Below are 14,829 nucleotides of genomic sequence, written 5' to 3'. Positions count from 1 at the left end.
TTTCCAGCCTGGTGAATGAATGAGAATGATGATTATTCTAGAAAGTGACGCAGGCATACTCGGAAAAAAGAAATCCGAGTGCCCCTATCAGGAGTCGAACCTAAGACCTTCCGATTACTAGTTCTAGTTCTAGTAGATTACTTTCTAGAATAATCATCATTCTCATTCATTCACCAGGCTGGAAATTTACCATCACATTTCTTTCATATACCACACGTTCGACATTCAAATCCTAGCAGTATGCAGGATGTTTGTCCCATGAACCTAGTTTAATGGCCTTAGCTCCCACGAGTCTCCTGTAGCTCAGTGGTAGAGCATCCGAACTAGTAATCGGAAGGTCTTAGGTTCGACTCCTGATAGGAGCACTCGGATTTCTTTTTTCCGAGTATGCCTCGTCACTTTCTAGAATAATCATCATTCTCAAAGAACTCACTATTACCGCGTCATAAGTGATGTCATCGATCCTATAAAGGAAACAGTTTTAAACGTGGTATGTATACCTTAGAAGGTCCACTGCCATAGTTTTAATATACGGTAAAAGATGAACAAGGTTAAGATCCACTTGGTGTGTAAGTTGCCCATAGGAAACTTAACCCAGATTCTGTAGCACGAGGCAGATAGGATCAGTATTGTTTCTTCCCCCTGGATTTGATGCTAGTCCATGGAATTGTTACACCCAAGAGTTTCTAGAACGTACACGTACCCATTTATACACCTGGGTAAAGAAAAGACAATGTGCAGCAAAGTTTCTTTTCTATTATAAGGAAACAACACATTAATGCAGAGACCAGCCTGGCGTCGAGCCACCAGCCCTTCGATCTTCCCATAAGTCTGATCGAAAATCCGACGGGGTAACCGCTACACCACCGCGCCTCAACACACCGATTAGAGAACTTGTTACTTTTCTCGAGAATCAACAAACTCCACATGTGTTTAGCCTCTTTAACTTAACGGTTATTGCATAAAATACGATGGTATATCTTTTCTCAGTTTGAAACCAGAGCCGGCTCAAAATACTCATACCCGATAGTAACCAACAGGTTTAAGAACTTTTTTGGTGTGTATATGGTACAAATATTCCTTAATTACAATAATTTGCATCTTTCTCGTTGTTCGTGTCAAGAGTTTAAATCAGTCTACAAATTGCATTGGATTTATTAAGATACGTTTTAAAAGATCTAAAAAAGGAACAACCAGTAGTGCTTTACTATAACTGATTTCCATTTTCTTCGCTACTAATCAGAAAGCTCGATAATTTGCACAAGCCCATCATCCTTCAAATTACCGCCAGTTACACCAGAACACCTCGTACCACTACAATACGAGCCCCCACCCCCTCCGGCTTGTTTTTCCTTAGTACCGCTTCCTCCCCCAGAATACCCTCCTCCCCCACCGGAGGCGCCCTTATCTTCTGCTCCCCCTCCCGCATCACCAAACCCACCTACCGCCCCAGGGCGTGGCCCTCCATTATTTCCGCTATTCATTTCTCCAGCTTTTCCCCCCACCCAGAACTGAGTACGTGACCCTCCTCCCTCGCCATGCTCTGATCTGACCCTAGCACATCCTTGAGCCAACCAACCTGCACCCACTCCCCCATGGTGACCTGCACCCGACCCCCCATTGTCACCTTTATCCGATGCCATCTTGTGAGATACACCTGCAGTGTTACATTCACCTGGTTGTCCCCCCGCTCCCCCATCCCCAGCTTTAGACGAATGATCCCCCCTACTACTGGTGCCACTAGCATCCGACTGACCACTCACCCCGTTATATCCATTAGACGCACCCCCTCCCCCTCCGGCAGCTAATAATAGTACATTACCCCTTGTATAAACAAAACTCCCTCCCCCTCCCCCTGTACCAGCATTGTCCTCTACCGACAGTCCCAGTTCAGCTGCTGTCATTGCAGTTGATTTTCCTCCTTTCACCTGCACTGAATCTCCTCCTTTCTGTCCCACCACAACATTCAGGGCTGTCCCTTTACTAAGTTTAAAAATGCCTTTTTTGAACGCTCCCCGGCCGCCGTAGTAAGTTTTCTGGTTCTCTCCATAGTTGTACGAGTGCGTTCCTCCTCGAGCACCCCAGGCTTTGATCAGATAGCGACCGCTCCTTGGAACTGTGAACATTTTTATAATGCCACGTCGTCCATTGTGGCCTTCGGTCGTGAAGTTAAGCGAAAGAGGAACTGGAATGACAAAATTATGCAGTCAACATAAATACAGCTATTTCGACAAAGGTTGTCCAAAAAGAAAAAAAACGTAAAAGCGTAGCGACAACGCCGAAAGGTATTCTGAAAAATACCCAATAAATTTCAACAAAAGCTCAGAATCCATAATGCCTCGACCGTACAGCAGAGACGTAAGATGGCGGGCAATATGGATTCTGAACTTTTATTGAAATCTATTGAGTATTTCCCAGACTACCTTTCGGTATTGTTGCGTACCCTTTTACGCTTTCTTTAGACAACCTTTGTCAAAACAAATAATTTCATGATTATTAACCTGACTTGTTAGCAAGTGCAATATTCAATTGAATATGAAATCTAAAGTGAGGTTAGAGGGACTATAATTAACAAACGCCTAAAAGAATTACAATCGGCCACCATTTATGAAAAAGGTCTGTTCAATGTGTCTTCATATTAGATACTGTAAGTTTTCTTTTATGTTATAAGCTTTTGTTGCAGGGTTTATTCTAGAGTGCTGTATTGTGAAATTTCTGCAATTCGAAATTTATGTTAGTGCGTCAAGTGGAGCACAACACATTTTGCCAAGGGTTCCTGTAAAGTTGTTACATTTTAAGGTATTTGAAAACATCATCACTTTGTTCATCACCGCTTTTACCGGGTCTTTAATTTTGTCTTTCTCTTCTTTGTTTCTTCTGTTTCTTCCTTCCTCTCCACTCAATCGAGTTTTTTTTAGCGGAGTTATCATGGCTGCCATGTCATCACATGCCTGTGGCTCATTCCGTCAGCTTTTCAGGTTTTTTTGATGGATGTTCGACAAATCTGCGATTTTCGCAAGAGAGAAATGACGGTGGTATAAAGGGGAATCGAATCTTTTAGTGTTGTTAAAATTTTAATCGTCGATACTGTACTGGTACAAATCGTTTTTCACCTCTATCGAATTCTCGCGTACAAGTGGTCGAATCCTAATTAACAAATCATATCAACCACTTTTGTTGTAGCCTCCCACGCAGTCGTTTTTAGGGGACTCGTATTTCCTCTTCCCCATAAACGTCTGCTTACCCAAGAGCCACATTCCTTTCCCATTGTTTTACTCCCCAAGCACCCTAGCCAATCACCATCGAGGCATTGTTTAATGACATCAAATCAAATTGCTGGTTACGTTACAATGGTCGCTTCCGTTTCCCGCGAGCTTTGTACAGTGTCTACAGTCTCTGTTACAGTCTTGAGAGATGCGGGAGTTAAGTTGGAATATATATATTTTTTCACTTCTGTAATGGCTGGTCATGGCTGAAACACCAAAACAAATTTCGAATGTGAATACAAGCGCTTCTTGGGCGACGTTTTGACACTGCTGGGAGAGTCAAAATCTTCGGGAAAGTGTAATCGATCTTCCCCGCCTGATCGAATTGGCAATCGGTGAAGATATCGCCTCTTACGGGTGCGGAAACTCAGGAGCAGATTTGTTTGTTTGTACGAAGTGCTACGACAGACTAACTCGATTCGAGAAAGCAAAGAAGAATGTAGAAGGTATCAAGTGGACATCTGTAGTATTTATCAGTCCATACACCCAATGCAAAAATGGCTGACAATTTAATATTCTTTTGTCTGCATTCAAATTAGCCTCACTAGCCTCGTCCAAGGTAAAATATTCTTTTGATTTTTGAACTCAAGAACGAGGCTAGTGAGGCCAATTTGAATGTAGACAAAAGAATATAAAAGTGTCAGCCATTTTTGCATTGGGTCAATTAAAGACTATTAAACGGAAAGTTAAACGACAAAGAACCGATCAAATTGTGGTCCTTGTGGAAAATGTCGCACATGCCCCCGAACAAATTGCAACAACAAAGCGAGTTTCAACTGCAAAATCTTTAAAGTTTACCGACATATCGCGGGTAATATTTCGGTTTCCTCCACACCGACAAGGTCGACAAGATTGAAGGCAAAGCTTGATAAATATTAAAGCGACTTTGCGTAACCAGTCCACAAATTGACGAAAATATCGCTTTTTCCCGTCACGAATTTTTTATTGCAGTCAGTTAATAGGTATTTAGACGAGAAATTTTGAACGTTGGGCACACGGTGCTAAAAGCTCACGTAAGCTTGGTCAAGTTCTGTCTCCGTTGTGATGTTTTTCACTGTTCCCGCGAGAGGCGTTCTGAGGTCAAGGTCGAATACTGTATACCGGTGCCGTGGACATTGTCCGTAAAACTTTCAGGTGAGCTCAGTTGTGGTCCGTTCGGCTCCTCTTTGAAAGGCAAAGCTGAAACTCTAATTTGCTGCTCCAAAACTCGTGTAATTTTCGTCCGTTTGGAAAGTTTTTCGTTTTCGTTATCGTTTCGATTTCCAGGAAAAGAGATGAAAGGTTGCAATTCCTATTTCATATTTTTAAGCAAGTAGGGGGAAGAGGGGGGGGGGGGGGGGTAAAATGGGGAATAACTGCCAATCAATAAAGGCCTACTTATCCGCATAACCACACACCAAAACACGCGGCCTTGTTGCTACAAAACAATAAGTTGTCAGTCTTGCAGACAAGTGGAATAAATGTTATTGCTAGGTCTTTTGTGAACTATATTTGCTATTGTGAGCCCAGGGTACCAAGGTTTTTTTTCGCGTGTGTGGAGTAGGATCGTGACCGGCGAAAGGTCGATCATCTTCGTCTAAAGACCGAGGTCACAAGCAAATCTGGTGCGAAAATACCTTGACCGAGAGCCGAAAACCTCGCAATTATAGGCTTTGACACCGAGGGTTCATATCGTGAGTACTTTTGGTCAAGATGCCGCATTTGCATAAGGTTTTAGCTCGATAAAGAGAAATTATCAGTTATGAGCTCTACGTGAAGTTGAAAACAAACACACAAACAACAAAAACCAAACAATAGATGAAAAAACAAAACAAACCAAAAAAAGGAAACTGTTGCCTTCACAATGTGGCATGTATGTGGCAAAGAAAACGCCCGGGTTCTAAATCATGGCCTTCCGCACACTCATTGGTTGTCGTTGTTATCTTCTCTTTTTTGTTCTGTCTTTTTTAGAGGCACTCCAGCGTGTGCGTTGACTTTCGTGGTTTACGAAAATGCCATTCACTTTCTCATGCCTTCCAGCTGATTCGCAGTGATTTAATGACCTAATCCGAAGACGGTGGAACAGTTCCGAGTTCGTTACGGCGGGCTCGCGCTCGCGATATTTGAAGTAATAGATCAAACACGAGGAAGAGTGTTTCCTCCGATTTGCAAACAACGAGAAGCAGGTTGGAAAAACGACGCGCAGCCGAGTTTTTTTTTAACCAACTTCGAGGTGTTTGGAAATAGGAGGAAACACTCTTTCGAGTGTTTGATATAACTTCTCAAACTATTGATAATTCTTGGAGAAATTCGAAGCAAAAGTTCACAAAAATTTATGATAATTAACATCACATTTCCAAACCTTCTTCACGGTAGTGATTTCCTTTGTTTTCTCTTTAGAATTATTAATGAGTTTGAGAAGTTTAATTGAATATCATGTTTCATCCTTGGGGCCACGTATACATTCAATCGTGGGTCTAGGGTTCTTGCTTGGCATACCGTATGTGCGAAAAGAATACCTTTAACAACGGGGGAGCCTGTTCACAGGCTAGTAAGAACTATTTAGTAACAGTAAAATACAGAAAGAAACAATGAAGTAGAGCTGATATATGTGATACAACTATGGAGCTTATTGTGACTTCAATCTCTTGGGAGCCAGCCCTTCATCAAGGACGTCTGTCCACGTACCTAAGATAATCATTCGTGTCAAATTTTTTTTAAGGGTACGAATTAATAACATTCAAACTCCTGTTGTGCGTTTCTCAAATCTTCCGAAGAGCATTCGGACCCGAAAAGTAATTTTCTTATCCCTTTCTACAAATTTATGGTTTGCATGTAACGTCATGGCGGTCATGTTGATGGACAGGAACAATACGATTTTTCTCCTCTAGGAGTTCACGGCCATTTTTAGGCAAAATTTGTGAACAAATTTTCTTTTGTTTTGTGCACCTACATGGCGGCAAAGCAAACCGCCTATTACCGGTTGCGTTTTTTTACCAAATAGCTCAATGTTGTTTTTTTAACCTTGAAAACTTAAAAAAGGTTTTGCTTTACAAATTGACAAAAACTGAAGTTTTGGTAGTACATTTTGTGCATGTAAAATAGTTTTTCGGTTTAAAAATCTATTCGAGAGTTTGAGAACGCCCAACTGATACTTGTATTAAGGAAAGCCATCCCTAATTACCATGAATTATATATATAAAAAAACCCTGAAAGTCTACAAACATTCTGATTGGTCAAAAATCTATGGTTTATTATACTGATAGACTCGCAGTAGTTTTTACTTTTAGTCATTTTAATTTATAAAAGCAACAAAGCGCATTTTCTATGGTGTTGACGTCGTGCAAAAGGTAAAATTTACAATGGCAGACTTGAGAAGCAGAAGCATATATTTATGTAAATTTTACCTTTTGCAAGACTTCACCTAATGATAAATATTCACAGCACGTGAACAGCAGTGAAATAGATCCGGAAAAACAAATTGAAACTCTTGTTCGGAGAAAGCAAATAATGACTGAAACTTGTCCAAAATTCAGCCTTCTTATCTAACACCGGTTTTTAATTTCAAAACTTCCACCCTAAGTCCAGAAAAACTGCTGCGAGCCTCCTTAACAAACGTTAGTGCTGCAATCCTATTAGTTATTGTTGTTGTCCTTGAAATAAGTGGGAAGAAATATGACGAAGCATTTGATTAAAAACGTTTTTTGTATGCTGTCGCAGGTCACTGTTAAATTATCCAATAAGAAAGCACTTTTAACCAATTAAATTTAATTTCCTTTATAATTCTGTAAGTGCCTCTTTCAATTGTTCATAGCTATCATTTAGTGGTCTTATATTATTCGTAGAATTGAACTGTGTTCTTCTGTTGTTAATTCTATGAATAGTGATTCTGTCATGTCAGTTGATACTAACTGATAGATTGTTTCTCTCTTTTTGGCTTACCTATGTCCCTACTCCACATTCTTGTTTATTTTCTCTGCTTTCCCAATAAAGATTTCCCCACCCAATGTTTCATTCATAACTAGTTTAATCGAAATTATAGGCGTCCGGGACTGACTACTTCTATTATGATGTATAGGAAAACAGAAGTATCAAATAAATATCAGATCAATACCAAAAACAGAGGTGTCAATGCGGCTCAAGTGATGTTTATGTGCTAATACCGACGTTCGAGGTTAACTATCTGACTTGCCTTAAGAGAGAGCAAAAACTCTATTTATTTTCGTGACGGGACTCAACAGAATCTATATCTTTGCTGTACACAGCTTATTGATGTAATACCCCCGCCCCCTATTCCATGTTGAGCACATGTGGATATCATACACGTAGATTCCTTTTGTCCATCAACATTGTCAGGGGGTAGTGGGTGGGCGAAATGGAACCATGTTTACATCGGTCCCGTAGGGGCCTTTGGTCCGAACGTTTTCGTCAGGACTGTATGTCTACCAGAAAACTTTAAAAAAAGAGCCAAGTAAGATCTAATTTTTCCGCAAAGCCAAACACCACGCAAAAATACCTCTTTATGCCCTTGCTAAGATCTAATTTTTCCGCAAAGCCATACACCATGCAAAAAATACGTCTTTATTATGAGGCAACGTCATGAGTTCTAGCGTGTTCGCCTACTCGACAAATTGCCCCAAGAAGGAACGAACTGAGTCCCTTAAAGGCTAATCCCTCCCAAAAAGGGCCCATTTCAGGTTATCTGCAGGGAGGCTTTAGTTGTATAGGAACAATATTAGCTTCTGAGATTTGGGTGGCTAACAATTTTTAATGAAAGAGAGATTAATTTTCTAAGGGGTTATATTCGTAAGTTTACGGTACTTAACTAATTACCTGAACAGTTGTGTCCATCTCCAACGAATCCCGGTTTACACTTGCAGCTGTAAGACACCTTAGTGTCAATGCACGTGGCATTAACCATGCAGGTGTGGTTTCCCTTTGCACACTCATCAATAACTAAAAAACAATTTTAATTTATCACCAGTTAACGCTCCTTATAAAGAGAAATTTAATGGTAACGGTGATGTATTTATATACCACGCATATCACATACTTTCAAACCGGATTACAATTTTTCTCTGGGGTGAGATCGGACGTCGACATTAAAAGGCGCCGCTGGAAGCCGCTATCAGTCCATATTGTGATTACGCCCACCCACCCACCCACCCCACCCACCCAACCCACCCAACCCACCCTGATTTCGAAAGATAGATGAAATCACAAGTAGAGATAGACCACCACACCGGGGACTACGTCCCCTATTGTTTTCGAACAGTGTCCTCTAGTCGCCTAGTTTTCTTATTATTATCCCCTTTATTTTTCGGCTTATATTTGCATATGCTTTTAAAATAGACAGTTTTTCATTCACGAATTACTGATTGAAGGCCGAAAACTTTGTACAAATGTGTATTATTTACGCCACCACGTGATCAGCTCTAAAATAGCTAGGTTGCCGGATACTATTAATTAAATCTTCCCGCACTTGCGAAAACCCAAGTTTTGCGTACTCGATAATTGTTTACTTCCTTTAAGAGATTATTAAAGGAGATCCTTAACACCATTTAGGATTCCCAGTTTTTTCATGATCACATGCTAATCTGCAAATGCACTGAAAAACAAATCTTACACCAATCGGCTGTAAAGAAGTTCTGTCGGAGCAGAACGGTTTGATTTTGAAGGGAAGGCAATATAATAAATGCTTGTTCAGTGAAGATGGCGAATATTGGCCTCGTTCTGTTTTTTGCGACTTATGGACCTCGCTGATCGACTTTGTCTCTATCTATAAAAACGAGAAAATGAACTTGGTCAATAAGGCATATTACTCACCTGGACGTCGAGTTTGTTCTTGTATTGCCCGAATTTGTTCTTGAGTTAAAGCTAAGTTGTACACTTGCATCTGGGCGATCCTTCCCTTAAAGAACCAGTCATTGCTCGCTCCCATTCGGACATTGCTCTGAGCACTCAGTGTAAGATCTTCATCAATCTCGTGCTTGTAGACCATGACTCCATCAACCCATAACTTGACTTCCCCAGACGTTTGGTTGTAGGAAGCACCAACAAACTTCCAGCCACCTGCTAGAGAGGTGTTCATCGAGGTGGCTTTTTCTGAGCGAACACGTTCGATAAAAGTGGCAAAGAGTTTCCCATTAAATACCCCTAGAGTTACTCTCTCGTTTTCCCTGATGTTGTATTTGAAGATAGGTCCGTTATGACCATTATAGTACAACCAGCACAACATCGTCATCGAGTGTAGCACGTTAAAAGGCCAGTCAAGACTTTTTTGAAACTTGATGAAGCTATCCGACTTCCCTTTGAACTCATAAGATCCGTTAGCTTTACCGTCGGGACCTTGAGCAAGGTAAACGTCATTGGGCTCCCCTTGGGTTACTCGATCCTTGATTTCTTTGGTGCCATACGAGGTATTGAGGGGGAAAAAGGCGACAGGATCTGGAACTGGAACTGGAGATAACTTAGTATTATCAGGTCGTAGTTACAAAATGCTGACATTGGGGAAACGAAAAACAAAAGCTAATTATTTATTTTCTAACAAGATTTGGAGAAAGCCCAACACAAGTTATTGTATTGCATTATTATTGCATCGTTTTGTCGAAGTTATCTTTTTTTTTCTCCCATGAGTTTGGCCATTTGTATTTTGAATTTTTTTTTCCTCTGTCCTCTGGAGCTCTTGTTCAATCCCTTTCATATAATTTCTATCAGTGTCTTTCTTAAATAGCTTTTAATTTAATTGAGATGCGACCGGTTAGCTCACTTGGGGGAGCACCGGATTATCGTGCACGAGGTCGCGGGATTAAACATCGGTGAGACCAACACTGAGGTTCTTTTCATAACTGAGGAGAAAGTTCTGCCTTTGTAATGACATCTGCAAATGATTAGACTCTCTAGTTATTTCGATCAGGACGACAAACCGCGGTCTTATCTCACAACACTTGTTCCTGGTAATCTGTGGGACGTGAAAGAACCATCACACTGTTCAAAAAGAGTTGGGGATGAAGTACTCGGTGTGGTGGTCTATCTCTATCTGTTAATTCATCTGTCTTTCACATTCATGTGTGGGTTGGGTAGGTAGGCGAGATCAAAATATGCCATGATGGCGGCTGTCAGTGGCGCATTTACATGTTAAAGTCGGATCTCACCCAACAGAAGAATTGTGAGCCGCCACAAGACTAGTGATATATGCAGTATATAAAAACGTTATTTAACAATTATTCGCTGAGGGCGAAGTAAATATTGGTGAATATTCCGCGAGACGAAGTCGAGGGGAATATTCGCCATTATTATATGGCTGGTTCCGCAAGCGGGCAAGATGCATCAAATCCTGCGCTGTGATTGGCTAACCGAGCGGGCAAGATGGAGCTATCTTGCCCGCTCGGGATTGCCCGTTGCCCGTCCGCTTAGCTTGGCATCGAAAGTTTTATCCCGATCAACAATGTAAGCTTTTCTTCGATTTTCTTGTTGTTGTGGGTGAAAACGCCCACTAAAAAGTTCGGTTAACTCTCAACATTTACCTTAACGAAAGGAAAGAGAATGGAATCGTCCTGGTGTGGTAAAAATTTTGTTTCAGCTAAAATGAATGTGAGTTGAATCGGTAAGTTGCTCCTGTGTGGTATTCAAGATAGAGTTGATTTTGTAAAACTTATTGTCTCAAGTCGAGTACTAAATTGATTAGTTCTCTCGGTTTGCAATGACTATATTTAAATTATAGCGTAGTGAAAGTTGCGTTAAGTGTTTAGAGCAGTTCAGAGAATTGTTTTTTCTCAAGTTCGCCGAAGAAGCTCACGTTTTTAATTTAGCCGCGTCTTGCTTGTTGTAAACAACAAAATCTTATCAAAGTTTCGCCCAGTTTTCTGACTTACCCGCTCTTTTTTTCGGCTTATGTTTGCATCTTTTTTCAAAATCTATTGTTTCATTCAATAATTAATGATTGGAAGCCGAAAACTGAGCAAAAATGTCTATTATTTACGCCACCGCGCGATCGGCTGAAAATGGCGAGTTTGCCGGATTCTATTGAAATCTTCTCGCTCTTGCAAAAATCTAAATTTTTCGTTCTCAATAATTATTTACTCCCTTTAAGCCATTATAAAGTTAGAGCCTTAAGACAATTTTGGATTCCTTGTTTTCCACGAGTACATGCTAATCCAAAAATGCACTGAAAATAATAAACTCTTGCACCGGCCGGCTATGAAGAATTTCTTTCTAAGCAGAGCAGTTTCATGTCCTGTTTTGTTTTTCTGTTTTAGTTTTAACTTGAAAGTAAAGCCGTGTAATAAATCCTTTATTGACCAAGCTTGTTCGGTCAAGATGGCTAAATATTGGCCTCGTTCTTTTTTTAGCGTTTTTATGGACCGAGACGAAAACGCAAAAAAAAGAACTTGGCCAATATCCAGCCATCTTGACCTCACGGTTGGTCAATAAAACGCATATATATTTACTGAGCCTGGGGCGAATAATTGTTTTAGTATAATTACTCAGGTGATTATCGGAGAAAAACAAGTACCGTCCGAAAAATGTCGATTTTGTTTGTTTGTTTGTTTCAAATCGTCACGCGTTAATGAACAGAGACGCGCAGTCTGCCGATCACATGCTCAATCGAAATCACATGCGCAATCGATAAACTGCACACGGCCTCAAGCAGAATGTCAGTATTCTTTAACTGCCGCTTCATTGAGACGAAGCACTGACTTCTGTGAATGAATGTTGGGTTTCTCCGACCGTTTACCAAAATAGATGGAGATGAACCAGGCTGTTTGGTTTAAAATTCGAGCCGGGATCACAAGTGTTAGCAATAGCATTTTATTGCACAATTTCTTCTTGACATGATGGCTTCGCCCTCGGAGATAAGCTGCTTCAGGTAGGAATCAACTCATTTGTTGGCTATACTAAACATGTTCACGGTTGTCGCAGATGGAAATATTTTGTTGTGAGGCGGTGACTTTAGATGGTGGTCGAGAACCGCTCGAACCGACAACAAACTAGTTTTCAGATTACAAAAGCTGTTTTCTTTTCTCGTCACTGAAACGTAAAACTTACAGAGAAAGTTATTCATCTTGTTTACTTCCATGCTTTCAAATTCTGTCTTAAACTCGTTTTGTTTGCGAAATCATTCTGTTAATAAAGAAAATCTTGCTCGAATTTAACTTAATTTGTTGTCTTCATTTTAAGTCATCGAGATCAAAAACATGCAGTTTACCAGGGTTTTTTATTACAATCAGCAAATTTTTCATCTCTTGCCTTCGAAAAGTATTACCTCGGACTTAGCTGCATCTTTAGTGCCTTTCGGAATTGCATTTTCTTTCATCCTATTTACTTCTTTTCAGAAATGTCTACAAATAGCTAAGCGTTTAACAGAGGTAGAACTTGAAAACAAGGAATTGAGAAGTACGGTGGATTTTAATGGAAGAGAGCTAGCTGAATTGAAAGCTACTGTGGCCTACACGTGCTCCCAGATAGCAGTAATCCGAGAGGATCAAAAGAAGCTGAAGGCTAAAGTCCATAAGCAAAAATGCTGGAATATCAAATTGGAGGCGTACACACGTAGAGAGAATATAAAGATCTTCAACCTTCCGGAAATTAGAAGTGAGACACCCAGTCATACAGAAGAATTAGTAAGATCAATGTTTGCTGACATCCAATTTGAGCGTGTCCACCGTTTGCCGACTCGCAAAAACTCCGTTAATCCTGCCAAGCCTCGACCAATAATTGCTAAATTCAGCTTTTACCAAGACAAGCAGTTTGTTTGGTCTTCAGTCAAAAATTTGAAAAATACTGGAATTGGACTTTCTAATGATTATCTCAAAGAACTAGATGACATTCATGGAAGGTTATACCCGGTTCTGAAAAATGCTAAGCTAGAGAAACAACAAGCCTTCTTCAAGGTTAACAAATTAATAATAAATGGTCAAGTTTACAGAGGAAAGGAAACAGAAAATCTTCCCTACTACGGAGAAATAATGAGCAGTGCTCACGCAGATGGAGAGCTGTAGTGACTAAATGCGCGCTAGATGTTTGATTTCTGTATCTGTGTCTACTTTTTTTATATTTTACTCAGTTCGTTTAATTAGTGTTGTATCAATCTCGCTTTTGTTAGTTGTACTTATTTTTAGTTGGAGTCTGTTCTATCAAATGTTCAGGTTTAGTTGCATCTGTGAGGCATTTTTTTTTCGTATCTTATTTGTTTTTGATATTTCAACGTCCCCTGTTCTATGTTTTTGGATTTGCATTTACAGTTACCACTTCGAATACTTCATTGGCACTTTTCCCTTTTTTTCCTTCTTCTGCGGTCTCTTTAGTAACACCTTTGGGATTATAAAATGACTGAGGCGCTTAACCTGCTATCGCTAAATGTAAGGGGCATAAGTAACTTTAAAAAAAGAAGAACAATTTTTACTTGGTGTCGGAAACGCGCAGACATTTCTTTTCTGCAAGAAACCCAAAACGAATGGGGTGCAGAGCTCATTACTCGCCATGGCAGTTCAAATTCCTGTGGTGTTGCAATTCTAATTAAGAAAGATGTTGATTGTACTATACACCAAAATTTTTTTGATCCTCTGGGACGCTATATTGTTCTAAAAGCTGAAATCAAAGATAAGATGTATGTGCTGATAAATGTATACGCGCCTAACAAGGATAAAAATATTGTTGCCTTCCCCAACAAACTACTTATTACAGCACTAAACGAGGATCTAGATTGTGAAAGTAACATCATTATTGGAGGCGATTTTAACTGCCCCCTGAATCCTGCTATTGATAAGAAAGGTGGCATTCTGAACGAAAATCCGTGACATCCTGTATCGATTGCTTGAAAAGTGAACTTGATTTAGTAGATATTTGGAGAATTAAAAACCCAGATACTAAGAGCTTCACATGGAGTAAAAAATCTCCTCGAATCTTTTGTCGTCTTGACTATTGGTTAATTTCGAATTACTTAACCGATTCGGTACAACTGACGGATATAATTCCAGCAATAAGAACAGATCATGATGCGAGCTTTTTTAGAGATTGGGGAAATCTTGATCATGTGGGTAGAGGACACAGTTCTGGAAGTTGAATTGCTCTTTACTAGACGATGAAGAGAATATATTAACAGTACAACCTAAATGATTCCAGTGTGGATTGCAGAAGGACCGGAAGAACTTTCCGATGATCGGTGTGTGTGGGACTGGGTTAAATATAATATACGAGCTCATGCTATCCATTACTCCAGTAGAAAGGCAAAACAAAGAAAGAAAACGGAAACAAAACTCCAAAATGAACTAAACGTAACAAAGCAAGCTTTCGAAAGCAACCCTAGTGATTCTAATGCTACTTTGTTTAATGTTGCTCAGAAAGAGCTGAATATTTTTATGAAGAAAAAACCAAAGGAATCATTGTACCCGCACGTGCTAGATGACACGAATACGGCGAGAAGAGCACAAAGTTCTTCTTAAATTTAGAAAAGAGAAATCACGTCAAGAAGCACATACGTAAATTGCATGTAAACGGCGAAATTAAAACAAATCCACTATGCATACTAAATGAGGCAGAATAATTTTACTGCGACTTGTACAAGAGTAAAAACAATCGTCTG

General features: G+C 40.0%; 1 protein-coding gene across 1 annotated transcript in view; it reads right to left on the bottom strand.

The window, feature by feature from the left end:
* Positions 1-434: 434 nt before the first annotated feature.
* The window catches only part of LOC146454971 (uncharacterized), a 394,059-nt gene continuing 379,664 nt past the window's right edge, over positions 435-14,829 (bottom strand). Inside the window, exons 21-23 of the mRNA XM_085094848.1 lie at positions 9,072-9,704; positions 8,079-8,201; positions 435-2,185 (exon numbers count right to left, since the gene is read on the bottom strand). Of these exons, the coding sequence (XP_084950974.1) occupies positions 1,236-2,185; positions 8,079-8,201; positions 9,072-9,704 (1,706 nt within the window). The 3' untranslated portion in view covers positions 435-1,235. The remainder of the gene's footprint in view (positions 2,186-8,078; positions 8,202-9,071; positions 9,705-14,829) is intronic.

The sequence above is a fragment of the Pavona decussata genome, unplaced genomic scaffold (assembly GCF_977016875.1).
Source record: "Pavona decussata unplaced genomic scaffold, jaPavDecu1.1 SCAFFOLD_291, whole genome shotgun sequence".
Classification (NCBI taxonomy): domain Eukaryota; kingdom Metazoa; phylum Cnidaria; class Anthozoa; order Scleractinia; family Agariciidae; genus Pavona; species Pavona decussata.
The sequence above is the reverse complement of the archived record's forward strand: the minus strand, read 5'-3'. Positions and strand labels throughout refer to the sequence as shown.